We start from the raw sequence: 16,480 nt of genomic DNA, 5'->3' as shown, positions 1-16,480 counted from the left end.
ATTTATTATTGGGCCCTTAGTGGACGTTGATGGCCTATACATATTCATACACACAGCTGTGGGGGGAAAACCTTTGAGATGTTTTGTTCCCTTCTCTTAAGAGAGGAGAAGAAACTGCAGCATCCAATAAAAAATAAATCAGTCTCACCTTTCCCTCCCCCTCCTCACCCCCCTCTCCTTCTATTTATCACTCTCTTTGTCTCTTTATTTGCTCTCTTTGCTACATCTCTCCATCTCCATCTCCATCTTCCATCCTCCATCCTTTCCTCCCCTGTTCACACATGGTCTCTTCATCACACGAGTAATTCCCTCTTCAAGGCAGAAATCAATGTTCCTCTAAACTGAGGCACGAACAGTAAACATAAACAGGAGGCAGCCAGGCCTGACGGGCGAAGACGTGTATATCCTCCACCTATACCTCTTAAAAAGGATGCTACAGTTAAGATAACTCCTCTTTTTCTTCATTTAGTTCATTTTTCAACCTACACATTATTTCGATTTGTTTATAAATTACAGGCAAACAAAAAAGGCAGCAAAGGATCAGAAACAAATCACACAAGAGAGAAGGGACGGAGGGAGATGAAATAAGAGACGAGAGTTAAAGGGATTTTATGTAATTAGAGACGAAGAGGAGACAAACTCAAAGTACCATTCCACCCACATCTCAGTAAATAAGGTGTTCTTTCATTATTGTTTTCTGTCTGCCCGTCTGTGTGTCATCCCCCCCCTCTTCCTCCTCCTCTTTTGTCTTTGTGTGGCATTATTAATGCACAGTAGGACATGCTGCCATTTGAATATTTCATAAACGCATGTAGTAATCTGCCTGTAATCGCCTCGCTAACTGGCCAGCGGTGGAAGGTGCGAGCGTTTGGAAGAGAGGCCTTTCCCACAATCACACACACACATTGACAAAAATCTAAGAAAAACAAGCTGCTTGTAGATGAGAGGCAAACTTAATAAAGATTTTTTCACCCCCCCTCCTCTTTTTTTTTTTTTATTGTAATGAGGTATCTTCAGGGACAGCGAGCAGCCCGCTCTGTGCTTTTGAAGCAGCTGTAATTCATGACACACGCCATACATCAAGTGCATAAGATAGCATTATGGGCAGTGAAATGAAAAGGGTATTTGCAACATTAGTTCCCTCATCCTGCGAGGGACGTGATTAAATGATTAATGTAATGCCCCCTTTTTTTGCATGCGCATTCTGAAACAGCAATTAGGCACAGGGCTGGAGAAATCCAACCAGTTCGTCCCTCCCCTCTCTCTCTCTCTCCGCCGCTATCCCTCATCCATCCCACTCCCACCCACCCCTCCCTCCCTCTTTTCTTAATGCTACCTCATTCCTGATTTATAATGAAACATTTCTGAGCATTAGACCTACAAAAAGTCTGGATGGAATGGTTTTAAAAAATGTGCGCGGCGTAATTGAAAGGTACAGAGCTATTGTGATTACAAATGTTCTATTCAGCTTTTGATTGGCAGGCCGGGAGAATCCGGCTCGATGAGTTCTTGTTTTGCACGTTTGTAGATAAACAAGAAGTGAGGGGGAATATGTGGTGGGAGTGTGTGTGTGCCAATCAGTGTTTATGTGAGTTCATGATAATGTAAGCGAGTGTGTGTGTGTGTGTGTGTGTGTGTGTGTTCTTAGATAAAGCCAGAGAGAGAGAGAGATTTTGTACTCCCTCTAATGCACTGGAGGCAGCGCTGTAAATGATCATTGAAGGGTCTGCAAGCTAACCTATAATTACTGGAGATAAAGTGGCAGCTCTGGCATTTCATAAGCATGCCTCCTCAAAGCTTGCTTTGTGAGTTTGTCACCAATGATCATTTAGATAGAGGCTCATTACCCAGCATCACAACACTTTAGAAACCCCTTTTCGCCCCATATTTGTGCGTATGTGTGCGTGCATATGTGTGCTTTACCAGGAATAAAGGTCTATCTTAATGGTGGGGCTCCTTTTGTGTCCCACAGACGAAATCCAATCAAGACAAAAAACCCTCATTGACTGTTATGGCTGTCTGGCTGCCTTTTTTCTTCTAATGAGGCGAACACAACCAGATACATTTAATATGTCTGCCGCTGCCGCCGCTGCTGCTGCTGCTGCTGCTGCTGGATAATGCACCTTCAGTCGCTTTTGTGTGTCAAATATTGCCGGTGTTAAATTGTGTGTATTGTTTTCGGTAAACGAAGGAGACAAAGCCGTTCTGCTGGGCTGGCATCTTTTATTCTCTGTAGAAAGCAGCGCTCGGGGTGGCGACGCTGAAGTTAGCCATCTAAACTGGCGCAGGCCCATTGTCATGTTAAACATGGCACCACACACACCGTCATGTTACTTCTAATTACCTCATTTCACAGTGGAACAATGGTTTCCTAACAGTATCCTATAGATGATTGCCCCAGTATAGAAATATTATCATTAAAACAAAAAACAGTGGTGAAGTTGATACTGTAATTATTATCCTCCACAATTTTTGATAATGGTGGACATGAATAGCTCTCTCTTCTGCTAGCTTTGACATGTTTGATAGATTTTAAAGGAGACCTATTATACTTTTGTGCTTATCCCCTTTTCTTTAGTGTGTTATATAGTTTTATGCATGTAAAAGGTTTGCAAAGTTACAAAGCCCAAAGTACACGCCAAAGGGAGTTACTCTCTCCTACAGAAACACTGCTCCTGAAGTGCCTGAAACCAAGCCCCCAGGAAGAGCGCCAGGCTGTGAAGCAAATTTTCGTAGTGGCCAAACGGGGGTACTACAACTTCTGCGTCCGTCAAGTGATGCCATTGGGCCCAAAAATACTTTTTCCTATAGACTTACATTGGGAGGTAAATCAACTTCCCAGTACGAACACTTGAATAGCCCTTATTTAAATCATTAGGTCCTTAAAGTAAAATTCACTAATAGCCAAATCCAGAGTTATTTCCCTTCCTATGTTCATGTGAATGAACCCCAGACCGAGGCTGGAGCGAGGGCTGCGAGGCGGAGTTAAAGAAATCACTACTGCACCTGGTCTATGGACCCAAGGGGCGCGAAAGATGTGCCGGATGATCCGGGTACTTTATCACTCGGCATGAGCCACTGAGCAACAACAAAAGCTGTATCCAGTTATTTTTATATATCCACGCCTGAAACGTCTCGATTTAAGTCCCGCCTTTTCTTTTACATAACGTGGTGATGTCACTAAGTAATATATTTGCATAATGGCTAGTTTGGCACGTCCTCAAACAAAGCTAGTTAGAGCGTAGCTGGTGCTGAGTCAGAAGAGTTTGGTTCGGGTTGACCAATCACAACAGAGTGGGCCTGCTGACCAATCAAAGCAGGCTGGGCTTTTTGGGAGGCGGGGCAGGAGATCAAACAGAGCGTTTCAGACAGAGGGTGAAAGGAGGTGCTACAGCACAGCTGGTATGAGAAAAGTAAAGCGTTTTTTGAACATTAAAGTATATAAACACATTCTACTAGAAACCTAAAATACAATAATGCACCTGAAAATGAGCATGATACAGTAGGTCCCCTTTAATGTTGGTGTGTAACATCTTTCTCTCTCTCTCTCTCTCTCTCTCTGTCTCCAGGCACCTAAACAGTGAACACGCCCTCGATGACCGGAGCACAGCCCAGTGTAGAGTCCAAATGCAAGTCGTACAGCAGCTGGAAATACAAGTAAGTTTCCTGTCAAGTAATAAAGAGCAAGAGTTGGAACAAAGCTATATGTATTGTTACATTTTTACCATTGTCACATTCTCCTATAGCGAACTCATTTAAGTCACTTATCATCCAGTCAAAACAAAATTTTTGCAAAGTTACGTGAGTGAGAGAAAAAGGCCACACTGTGGTCTGCTTAATACTTCCAGACAAGCAGGACCTGCTGAATTCAACAAAGCCACTAAACAAAGGAATCCTCGGGCCTTACAACGAAAGCCATTATGGCTGTTTTAATTGAATTAAGCGTGCGCTTTATTTTCCTCTGCTTTCCTTTTTTTTTTCTCCTCTCTTCTTCTTTCCAATTAATAACGAGCGCATCTCTCCCGGTCTGCTGTGTTAATTAACTGCACTTTGCACCTGAAGAAAGCTCAAAAGGAGGGAACTATTTTCAGTAGGTGGAGCGTGACCTTATTAAGAAGTCATGCTGGCTAGATAATGAGAGCGCTGATTGAGCGACATTATTACTCAGCACTGCCGACAAGCGCTCCTCTTCCTTTAGAAACAAATAAGATACGTATGTTTTTAAACTAGAAAGAAAGTGCCAGCTGGAAATAGTCAGTCTGCCAGTTGAAACCAGGCCAGCACGCTGTGCACGGCAGCATATTTTGGGTCAGATATAAATACTCTACTACTACTAAATATTAGGAATATGATGCAAAAGGGTGTACATTATAAAGACTTGCTCTCTGCCAGAGTCCTAAGGCCTGCTTGCAACCAAGCATTTCCTCCCGCACATACTTATTTTCTGCTCTGATAAACAGTTTGTATTTAATTGTTAGGCATCTGGTCTTAAAAGTAAATAAATTCTGTTGGCTTGTAAAAAAAAAAGAAAAAAGGATTTATGTTATTTCATTTTTTTGTTTTTCATTGAAACACAAAAGCTATTGAAGCTGTACAGTGTGACCAATTACAGTGCACTTGTGTTGTCTGTCCTGTCTCCTCTTTCCCCCCTTTTTTCTTTCATTCCTTACTCCCACCATCCCTCTCTTCCTCTCTTTTTTTTCCAAGAGAGCCGCCACTAGTAATGAGGCCCAGCTCTGTGTATGTGTGCACCTCTGCGTGTGTGTTAGTGTGTGTACGCCTACTTGCTTGTCTGTTTCCCTGTGTGTTTCTGTGTGTATATTAAGGGTGTGTGGGGGTCCTTTCACACGGTCCAGTCCCTGTCACTCCCTGTGAATTAGATTGATGATAGGCGATGGCCGGGGCCACTAACTGGACCGGGGAGGCGGGGCCGCCTGGCACCCTGTTTGGAAGACCCCTTCACCTCTCGGCAGCTGCTGGCTGCGCTCCATCCCCCTAACAGTGTCCACAGGACTTTGAGCAGACACTCAGGACCACCTAATTTATGGCCCGACTAGCTTGTTACTGTCAGAGTCTCGCTGACCTAAATTTTTGCTATTGACAAAAAGATGAAATGCTATTTGTTTAGCCTGACCTGTGTGCCCCCTCTCCCCCCACCCCCCAAGCCTCTCTTATTCTCCTTACATCACCAGAAGAACTGCTTGGTGTATATGAAACCTCTTCTTTCTTTCTGTCTTCTCACTCCAATCTCATGTCTCATATTCTTTATTTTCATCCTTTTTTCCTCTCCTTTAATCCACTCTAATATACTCTCTTCTTCTTCTTCTTCTCTTAACAGCTTTCTAAAGAACGTGAGCGTCTTCAGGCGATGATGGCCCACTTGCACATGCGGCCCTCGGAACCCAAGTCATCTCCCAAACCAGTGAGTGCATATTGCTCTGCCCGCCGTAAACAGCCTCAGGCTGCAAACGCACACAGAAAATGACCAGTTTAAGCACATAGCAGTTGTGCCGAGTGAGTGACAGAAGATGAAAGGGGGGGAGAATGGGATTTTTGTAACACCGAGTTATATCTTGCTTCTTATCAGGTATTGTGCGCCACGAGAGGGGACAATAGAGTTTGCGAGGTGTATTAGATGGCAGAGCGGCGGAGTCCTTGGCTAAAATGCAGGGTCATTTCTTTGTGATAGATATAATAGCCAAAACAACCTGTTGGCTGCTGATGACTGTTTGGCTCGGTGGCTGCAGCAGCACTCAGAAGTGGAATGAGAGCGGAGAAGATATGTCATTTTAACAACAAACACCTGAAAATTACAGCTGAGTGGTAGAAGATGATGTGATGTTGACGTAAATACCCGCAGTGCTGCTGAAATTGGTTCCAGAAATCCAAAATTGTGGGTCATACAAGAAGGGAAAATGATTTATTTATTTTTTTCTCTCTTTGCCTTTTACTTTTAGATGGAATGATTACAAATGCATTTCTCCCCCAGCCAGTATTTGAATTTAATATTAAGATGATACATTTTTGCAAACATTATTTCTCTCCCGTTTTTAGACGTTTTGAAATATTTGAGAGCAAAACATTGTTAGCGTGTTTCTGCTGCTTAGTAAGTGCCTACTTTCAATAGAATAATTTTCCTCATCACCTCTCATCACAGAATGTAGATAATCACAAGATAGCATAATTATCCCATAATTCCATCAGGAATCAAACTCCCTTTTTATTATTCAATCTCTCTCTCTCTCTCTCTCTCTCTCTCTCTCTCTCTCTCTCTGTAGCTTTTTTTTTTTTAATCTTCAAAACTCCAGCAGCTTGGTTCCATCTCGTCCAATAAAGAATTTGCAGCCTATAATCCACGCCTGAATATGAATGAATGATGCTAATGAAGTATTGCATTACATAAAGCACACATGAAAGAGCAGCTAATTGCATTTGATGGTGGGGGCAATTCAGACAGAATTCTTAAACGAACAGTTAAGTCCTCAGTTTTAAGGCTCCCCCTGTTTTTTTAAGGGGAGGTAAGATGAAGATTGTGTGTACCAAAAGTGACATAACAAAAGAGAGATGGTTGGTGGATTTGAAATGGCAGCATGGATTTACAGCCAGTAGAAACAGCCGAGACATTTGATAAATATGAGTAGTCTGTGTTAGCCCATCAGGGCTGGAAAATAAGTCCTATTTTTTCATTAGTCAAACCCACGAAGAACCAGTGCCAGACGAATACAAGACACCGGTGCACTGTCTCCAATATGACCCCATTTATTCTCTGAATCGCACTTCATTAAATGCTACCTTTTGGCCATGCCATGGATGGATGAGAATCAAAGTTAGCAAGGCTGCAAGTTCTGAATAATAAGATCTCTCTCTCTCTCTCTCTTTCTATCTCTTTCTCTCTCTCAACCTTGAGTGTGTATTCAGATGAGCGAGTGGCGACAAAGTGCTCACTCCTCCACCCGTTTGACTGTAATCAATTCTATTTTGCAAAAAAAAAATGGGATTGCATGCCTGCAAACATGTCACGCTTGTTGCCGTGTCTCGTAGGTGAAGAGGCGGCAAAAAGGAACAGGAAATTATGTTTTAACATTATAAATATACATGCCCGTACGCACACACGAAGGCGTTTATTTTGAATTTAGTTTGCATATTTTGAGCCATACGGTATGTGAGTGTTTGAGGAAAAATGCTGTAGGTGTTTCACAGTTTAGTGTCTGGTTTAGTGCATGTAGCAGGACACAGGGAATAAACATTATTAATAGTTTGCTAAAAACAATGCCAAAGCTTTAGTAATGGTTTTAGGTAGATATGTGTATAATCAATCAGATTGATATGTAGATGTATAGACTTTCCATAACCCTCTAACTGTACTCAGCCGAGGCCTGTACTGTATATGCAGCCAGCCCTTGTCCCAGCCCATCACTGTAGCAGCTCATTACAGCTAAGTGGGCATATAATTATCATCTGAAAAAAAGACCTACATCCACCGGAGTCTCTCAAACTTGACATTTCATCGTATTTATCAACACATGCCTCAAATGACCGCCGATACCTCCTCACTCCTCAGCCCTCGCTCCTCTCCATCCCTTCAGCGCCTTCGGCCCCCTTTCCATTCCCTCCCTCCTTTCAAGTCGCTTTTAATTCAAAACTCCTCGCATCGAATGCATTCCACTTGTGGACTCACAATTAAGGCAATTTGGTTTGAATATGTAACGATGTCATTACCATTCCAACTAAATTAGCGCGGAGACTAAAAGGTCAGTTAGGAATTTTCCAGTCGGTTAGAGCCTCTCACATGAGATTTGGGCAGAGCAAACGCAAAAGTGGTGGAGAAAAAAAAAAAAAAGCCAGACGATTAGCGAAAGCACAGTTGGCATTCGTGCCAGAGGTGACTTAGCGCTCTCTGGTCCCTAATGTTGAAGGAGTGGAGGAGACAGAGACAGAGTGAATGGGAGTGTGTCTGGAGTCACCATCGCTGTCTCCTCTACCTTAGAGAAAGAACATGAACTTCTACTTGTTCTACTTCCTCATGCACTGGAAGTCTCACTGGATTAGTGGGGATAAATCAATCATAACTGTAATAATGACTTCCAGTTGTGTTGTTTATGATATTTTATAGGGCAGGGAATCACCAGAGGCTTTACGATACGATAGTGTCACAATACTTAAGTCACGATGCGATCTTATTGCGAATATTTTGTGATATGTTGAGTATTGTGATAAGATATAATGTGATTTATTACCTTTTTTCAACTGCAAATTATTCAGTTTGTCAACATCTGTTTCATCTAATAAGATACAGTTTTCACTCTGTTCTTCTCAGAGTTTTCATTCACATATCTTGAGGTCAGAGGTCAAGGGACTCCTTTGAAAATGACCATGCCAGTTTTTCCTCGCCAAAAAAGAGCGTACATTTTGAGCGTTTTTTTAGCATTCTTCCCAACAAGCTAACATGACATGGTACCAATGGATTCATCAGGCTCTCTAGTTTCATATGATACCAGTATCTTTACTGTAGCTTTAAGACTGAGCCCACTACAACATCTGAAAGATAGAATAGCTACAAGATTGTTAAGAGGTTAATAGTTTATATAATAAAAGATCAACACTTGACGTTCGTGTATCGATATAATATTGCCACGCAAAATATCGCTGTATGAATTTTGATCTGTATGATCAGTTTGATCAGTATTAGTCTTGTATGAATGTGCAATCAACTGGGTTTATATACAGTAGCAGCATTATTACACTCTCACTGGTTCCACTGACTTGGAGTTGCAGCCGATATCTATTACAACAGGGCCACAATAGTAGCTTAGGTTCACCCTTTCATACCAAAGTGGAACATGATGTCATGAGTTGGGTCGGATCAGGCTCAGATAACCCCCCTGTAGCCCAATTCACACCGACAGCGAACGCAGTTTTTAGCAGCTCGTTGCTTCGGCGTGGAAGGATTATGGGTGGTTGTAGTGGGGGAGACGGAGAAGGAGGGAGGGAGTGATAAATAGAGAGATAAAGAGAGATGGGGCTGGGATAACACGGAGGCTGATCGTTGGATAATCTTGAACAGCATGCTCTAATTAGAATTCTTATGATACAATTTGGTGGTTGTAATTAGTGGAGATGGGCTGGCTCCTCTCCACGAGCCTTGTTAGTGGAAACACAGCTGTGTTAGAGGAGGAGGAGAGCAGACACTCGGCTCTGTCAGACGAACCACAAAATAATGCCTTCCTCTCTCTCTCTCTCCCTCTCTCTCTCTCTGCTACTTGTATCTGTCTCTTTCCCTCTATCTCCCTCCAACCCCCAGCTCAACTTGGTGTCCAGCGTCACCATGTCCAAGAACCTGCCCTCAGCGTCGCCCCCCAACTTACCTCAGACACCCACCACGCCCACAGCACCCATCACACCCATGTCCGCCATGCCCCAGGTGCCGTCGGTACTGGGAGGAGCGAACGTCCCCGGCATGGGAGCCATGCGCAGACGCCACTCGGACAAATACTCCATGCCTCTGTCGTCAGGTAGGACCAACTACTCAGCGCTGAACACGACACAGAAAAATATGTTCACTCAGCACACACACATGACTCACATTCTAGCAGTTCACAATATGTTTGATTGCTATGAATCCCTCTGAAAAAGGCAACGTAAAAGTCTTTTGACATTGGGATATTTGATGTTAAAGGTGCTATTGATAACATTGAGCCACTAGATGTCGCATTATCCCTCCCCTGTTTCATTATATTCACTTCACAACAAGTCGTTGCCAGACACTTACTGTCAATCTCAGCTGTTTTTTTCCACACTAACTGACGACCCAGAAATACCACGTGACACCAACGTCACAAGCCTTGTTGAAGTGGGAACCAAATGTCAGATATCTTCCACAGAGATGAACAACACATTCATTTTGGACCCGCCAACATTTTTTAAATGATTAATTCACAATCATAATATTTTTTTTTCAGGAAAAGACATACTTTTATCCAGCACATATCTAAAGGCTCTGTGGATGTATTATTTTTTTTTTTTAAATATTCATCTACATAAAAATGTTATCAATAAGACCTTTAATTTCGCTCACGTTCTGATTCTGTGTCTGAATTGTGTCACTGATTTGACTTGAATTCAAATTCAGTCCCGAACACATTTTTTTTTTACTTTTTAAACTGAATTTCTATTCAAACTGAATGACATTATAATGTTGAAATTGCAAATTACATGTGAAACCTCAACTCTGAACACTGCACTATAAATAGTAACCCATAATAGTGTTGTAGCACTTCTTTTTTAACACACACAGACTTGCACGCACACACACAGGCTTGTTGGTCTTACCAATGTGAGACGTCTGGCTGGTTTCTAAAAGCAAGCCTCTGTTTAATCACTCTATATGTAAATAGACAAGAACTTCCTCTGTGCATAAATATTACATGAATGTTAATTAAGTTCAAATAATGGTGAAAAAAAAAATACAATATTTATTACATTAAGACATGCCATGTATTAAGCTTTGCATTTTAAACGGTCCGTCTTTGATGTTTATATTTACTCTCTCTGTGTTTAGCGTGAAGACGTATAAATTATTCAACTTCAGCCTAACTAACTACACGGATCTCATTTTATGGCTGTATTAGTGTTTAAGATCTCTCACGAGAGAGATTAATTAAAAATGCATTTTGTTAGACATAGAAAATGCTGATTTGATGTGCCCCCTCTAACCCCCCCACCCAACCCACCCTCTTTTTCTCCCCCCTTCTCCCCTTTCTGTCTCTCCCCCACTGTTAATTTGATGAAACCTTGAGTAAATGCAATACCTAAAGGAATAAAAATTTACCAATTATTTCAGGTGGTGACACAGTATTTATTTTTCCAGAGATTGCCCCAAACTACGAGTTTTATAAGAACGCAGATGTCAGACCGCCATTTACTTATGCAACCCTCATAAGACAGGTGAGTGGGAAATAAATTAACTTTGCCTGATTAGATTAAAATTAATTGCTGCATGAATCGTGGCAGCTCTCTCAATCCGTCGCTGTGTGTGTGTGTGTGTGTGTGTGTGTTGCACGGTCTCGTTAGTAAACCATTATTTGATGTCATCTCATTTCAGGCTATCATGGACTCTGCCGACATGCAGTTAACGCTTAATGAAATCTACAGCTGGTTCACGCGCACGTTCGCCTACTTCAGACGCAACGCCGCAACTTGGAAGGTAACCTTGATGAACCCTCCACCCTCCCAACCTCGCCGTGCCCTTTCACTCCTCCACCGTAAAGACTACTCCTTCCTCTCGCTGGAGTCAGAACCTTAAGAAAGCATATATTTACCCAGCACCCCCTTCTTCCCTAACCTTTCTCTTCAATAGAGCCCATTCTTCCCCCTTTTATTTATTTTTTCCGCCATTCCGCCTTTTCTGTTTGGAAAATGACAGCCGAAGGAATTATTCTGCCTCAGATATCGTTTTCTAATTTGGTGCAATTAATAGCGGGCGGCGCGGAGAGGAGAGGGGCCGCGATGCACTAATTATACAGCAGCCACTCCATCATCAGCACCTTTTGTTAAAGGAGACACCCCACCTCCTACTCCCGAAACCACCTTCCCGCGCATATCATTGGTTAATTAGGAAGAAAGATGGCTGTTTGCCTGTTAACCAGCTCTCAGCTGTGTGAAGGGAACAGGAGGAGGGTGTAGGCCAAAGATGCACATGTACACACACACACATCTAAACTGTGTCTAAGAGAGGGGTTAAGGGTGTGTTCATGTGGAACTAAAGCAGGGAGCAAAGTGAGAATTGGCCTGTCATGGCGGGAGCACTCTTTATTTACCCACACAAAAGGGCCCATTTGTATATCTGTCCCTACAACTTTATTGTCCTGTCCTCCTTCACAAAGATAGTAAAAAATGTCTTTCCCGCAGCACATGCTTTAACCTAGAAGTGTGTCCGCCTGCTGATAAAGAAAGCCTTCGCCCGAGCGTCTTCAGTGTGTTTTATCCCCCCGCGCGCGTCATCCGTTAGCCGCCTTTAGCCTTTGTGGCTGCACGAGAAGGACTGGAGGGAAAACTCCAACCAGCGGCGCTCATCAGCATGCGAGACGTGGCGCACAGCACTAGATTTAGCAAAGTGAATTAATTTGGATTTGGGATGCAAATGAGCACATGGGCGTGTGATCACCAATTCAGGGAGGGCATGGAAAAAAAAAAAAAGATCGGTGCCCTTTTCCAGTTTTGCTGGGTACAGTACGCGCCATGTTTTGCTGCGTAATAATGTTATGACAAGATATGTTCTCAGAGGGTTTTGAGGCAACAAAACAACACAACCGCTATGCATATGTACCGTTTTTAAATGTTTTCCTGCTCCGTTTCCCTGTGATACAAAGATATCACACTGACATTAGAAGTGTCTAGTGTCCCGGCCCCACACAATAACCAAGGTGATCTATTTACATCCGCAATTCCCTCTGTAAGCATTAGCGGGGATGATCAGCGAGCGGGCTTGTCATTTGATTAACGGGGAGAATTTGTTTTTTTATTTAAAAAAAAGAGAAGAAGAAAAGAAATGAAAGGTAGTTTAATATCTCAGCTTGGTCTCATCAGCTCAAAAGAGGGATCTACCCCCCCACCACCACCACCATCACCCCTCTCTCCTCTCTCTCTTTTTCCTCTCACCCAGAAGCTTATTAGTTCTAACTATATAGCATGCATAATAAAACTGCTCATTTGCTCATTAATATTAAAATTATCATATTCAGAGCCATGGGCATTAAGATCAATCAAATCCTGGGATTTTCAGGTCAGATGCGAGATCTGCTTATGAGTTTTTTTTTTCTCTTTTTTTGAATCCCTTTTTTTCTTGGGAGAAAGAGCAGTACACAGCCAAGCTAGGGGGAGATGATAAATATGAGAGGCAGGGATATTAAAGCCAAGGTTATTATTTGTAGAGTCTGATGCATGTTTTAATTATGGTCATACGGTCATATTAATATAAGAGGGCTTTTATTTTCTATAGGTTTTCCTTTCTTTTGTAATTAATGAAAACACCTCACTGCTGCGGAAGATATATCCTGTTTTAATTTAAATACTGCTCTGAGAGATAATTGTGTCATGTAAGCACATCTTCAACGCCCGACGTGACACCACACGGAGAATATTTGGACATATAGATGTCAGATACAGTTCACCTTAATCCTCCTTATTCTCGCACACACACACACACACACTGTCACAAAGGCCTCCTGATGACTGTCTTTTTTCTTGTCATCTTTAAAGCGATGTGTCCATTAAGAGAAATGCTTTTCCGGAGCAGAAAGGGTTACTGACATCACCATTATCAAGGCCGGCATTACCACTTCTGTCACCACCATAAGCCATTCGCTATGCTGATTACCTCCTTTTAGCCTACTTACTCTGATTGATATGTACTGTGTGCAGGACTTGTAAGAGCATTCGCTCTCACTCAATTTTTACTAATTAAATCAATGGTGCGTGAATGTTAAGAATTTTCTTCAAAATGCGAGAAAAAAAAATCAATTTCCAAGCCTTCTTTTCTTTTTCTTTTTTTTTTCTTGACGGTTAATGAATGAATATGATTCATTTTTTTTTTACCTCATCCCTCTCTGACCTGTGTGTGTCGCATGTCTCTCTCTCTCTCTCTCTCTCTGCAGAACGCCGTGCGCCACAACCTCAGTCTGCACAAGTGCTTTGTGCGCGTGGAGAACGTGAAGGGGGCGGTGTGGACGGTGGACGAGATGGAGTACCAGAAACGCAGGTCGCAGAAGATCACAGGGTACGGAGTCTGTCGCCGCTGCTTTAGATCTAGATCTGAAGGTCAATGACATGTAGACGATCACAGGAAATCACAGGGCCCAAATTCAGTCCTCTTCTTTGAAACTCTGTCTCTCTTTTTCTGTCCATTTCTCTCTTTAATTACATGCACTGTATAGCCTTCCTTCTATAATTTGTACTTTAGCTACTAATATTTGATATACTTTCTGTTTAAATTTCCACACAACAAGTCAGAGTGTGAACTAATTTCCTTTTTTGTGTGTTTCTTTACATCCAGAAGCCCATCACTTGTCAAGAACCTGCCCTCCAGTCTTGGCTATGGAAGTGCACTAAACGCCAGCTTACAGGTACGAAACCAAACACCTCAAAAGAACCTCTGACTCACCGGCTGCCTGTTTAGTTGACTGACAGGCAGGACTACTGCCTGAGTGATTGACCAAATGAGTGACTGAATGAGCGTGGTTGCCGCGAACAATAGAGCCCCTGCATTAGTACGCACACACCATAAGAGCGAGCAAGTTTTTTTCCTCTGCTTGTGTGTTCCTGTATCTCTCCTCTCACACCTTCCTCTCTTTCCCCCCGTCAAGACTCAGAAGGCCACCCTGTGGTCGAATCAGGAAGCAACCCCTCCCCTCTTTCTCTCCCCTTCTTTTTCTCCCCTCCTTTCAGCTGTGGCAGCCACCCCTAGATTGATAGTGGCATGTGCAAATGCAAGGGCATGTGCATTAATATTTATCTAAGCTGTCATAAATGATTTGGCTTCATAGTGTACGCCGGCGAGGTGCTCATGGCAAAAACTTTAAAAATTTAATCACTGTATATAACTTTAATGCGCAGCAGGCGAAAGTGTCAGGAGTTTTTATTATTTTGAGGTAAAGTTTTGGGGGACTTTCTTTTTTTTTTTTCTTTTTTTTTTAATAGCCACACCACACCAAGGGCATATGAATGGCAGCTGGGGGGGAGGTGGTTGTCAGCAAGGTGTCACGGGGGGAAAAATAGCCTGAAACAGAAGAAAAACTTTAGCGTGAGACAAGTGTGTTTTAATAATTACTGTGTTAAATCTTCTTATTCTCTCAGCTGCCACTTTTTCCTCTTGTATCACTCTTTATGCTTCTCCTCTCTCTCTCTCCATACACCTCCTAACCTTTACACACTCTGTTGAGATGATTATACCTTCATATCCTTCCTAATTCTCCAACCTTCTTCACACATTTCTTCTCCTTTTTTACCGTCTCTCCTTCAAGGCTGCCCTGGCAGAGACCTCCCTGCCGTTGCTGGGGAACCCCGGCCTCATGAACAGCGGCGCCACGGGGATGGGCTGCCACGGCCTCCTCGGCGGAGACCCGTCCATCCTGACGGGCGTAAGTCCGCCCGGACTCTTGGGCGGGAGTCCGGGCGGACTGCTGGGCGGGAGTCCACCGGGACTGCTGGGCTGCAGCCCCCCAGGTACGCTGAGCGGCAGCCCGCCCAACCTGTTGCACTCCGCCCACGACGGTTACAACGGCTCACTCGACCACCTGGACACCAACGGACACGGCAGCCCTGGATACTCCCCACCAGTACACATGTGAGTTCCTGCACATTCCCCCTGCAACTGAAGCTAATTAGGCCTCATTATTTACTGTTCTTATTCCCAAAAAATAGAATTCATTGGATTATTATTAAAAAAAAATCAGTAGTCAAGTGAAAATAAGAAACCAACAAAGTGACCTCATTATCCTTTAACCCAGAGTCCCTTCCTTGAGATAATTATGTCACACATCTCACATTTTTTATGAGTACCTATCTGAGAACGCAAGCACATGTTCAACCCTCCACCTCCAACTCCTACACTGGATTCACTCGCTGTCCTCGTGCCCTTTGTTAGTTTAATTGCCTGATATTTAACCCACGGTACCAGTATGTTCTTCAGTATGCCACGACCCCGAGGGCAAGGTTCAGTCTCCTGCATGTATTGTATCATAAGCAGCCTCAGTGTGACACGCTGCTTAATAGCTGAGGTATGAGCCTGACGTTTTTGGAGTTAGTTCTACTTCTATAAATAGGCTCTATTACACATTCGTCTTTAATTACACCACCGTCTGCATTATAGGGGTTTAGCTGCTATATTTTATGCAAGACTGTTCCTATTAATATTGAGCAAGTGTAATTACTTTAAAAATCTCTCCCCTTTTCCCCCCTCCATCTCTGTTTTAATGGAGCTGAGTTAAAAAATTCATCTCATGTGAGTTTCAGGAAACAACCTGAGCCCGTGATGTCACACGCAGGGCTGCGTGAGTAAAGTAGCACGAGACAAACAGAAAATACCCGTCCGCTGTCCATCAAATATCATGTTGCGAAGTCGGCCCGACGTTAGCTAACCACTGCTGTAATGGATAAAGGATGCACTCAGGCTCCATCTGTGAGAAGAGAACTGTGTTTGGTTAGCCCTACCAGACGGTCTATACGTTAATCTATTTGGACGTGTTTACCCCTCTCTGAAATGGGGTGTTAAGTGGAGCAAATCTGCACCAGTTCCAGACAGAATCCCAGTGTTACCACTCCCCCAGGTCATTTAACTTTTAGTAACCGGACAGCATTGACTTTCCTCTTCTCTCTCTGGCCACGCCGTTGCCTCGACACTGACATGACTACGGAGGATGAGATGCATTCATCCATCCCTCTCTGCCTTGCCCGTTACACAGCCACGACAACCTCAAAATGGAAG

The 16,480-nt window shown here is 43.1% G+C and overlaps 1 protein-coding gene across 9 annotated transcripts in view; it reads left to right on the top strand.

Annotated features, from left to right (window-relative positions):
* Positions 1 to 16,480, top strand: part of foxp2 (forkhead box P2) — a 123,789-nt gene that overhangs the window by 100,039 nt on the left and 7,270 nt on the right. For 7 of the 9 annotated variants that reach the window (XM_037760168.1, XM_037760169.1, XM_037760174.1 and 4 more), the window contains 8 exons: positions 3,570 to 3,657; positions 5,339 to 5,422; positions 9,302 to 9,512; positions 10,841 to 10,944; positions 11,102 to 11,203; positions 13,653 to 13,774; positions 14,051 to 14,120; positions 15,018 to 15,340. In XM_037760168.1, the coding sequence (XP_037616096.1) occupies positions 3,570 to 3,657; positions 5,339 to 5,422; positions 9,302 to 9,512; positions 10,841 to 10,944; positions 11,102 to 11,203; positions 13,653 to 13,774; positions 14,051 to 14,120; positions 15,018 to 15,340 (1,104 nt within the window). The remainder of the gene's footprint in view (positions 1 to 3,569; positions 3,658 to 5,338; positions 5,423 to 9,301; positions 9,513 to 10,840; positions 10,945 to 11,101; positions 11,204 to 13,652; positions 13,775 to 14,050; positions 14,121 to 15,017; positions 15,341 to 16,480) is intronic. The other 2 variants (XM_037760173.1, XM_037760171.1) reach the window with 1 other exon arrangement.

The sequence above is a fragment of the Sebastes umbrosus genome, chromosome 23 (genome assembly GCF_015220745.1).
Source record: "Sebastes umbrosus isolate fSebUmb1 chromosome 23, fSebUmb1.pri, whole genome shotgun sequence".
NCBI lineage: Eukaryota > Metazoa > Chordata > Actinopteri > Perciformes > Sebastidae > Sebastes > Sebastes umbrosus.
Note: the sequence above shows the minus strand (reverse complement) of the source record. Positions and strands in the feature narration are given on the sequence as shown.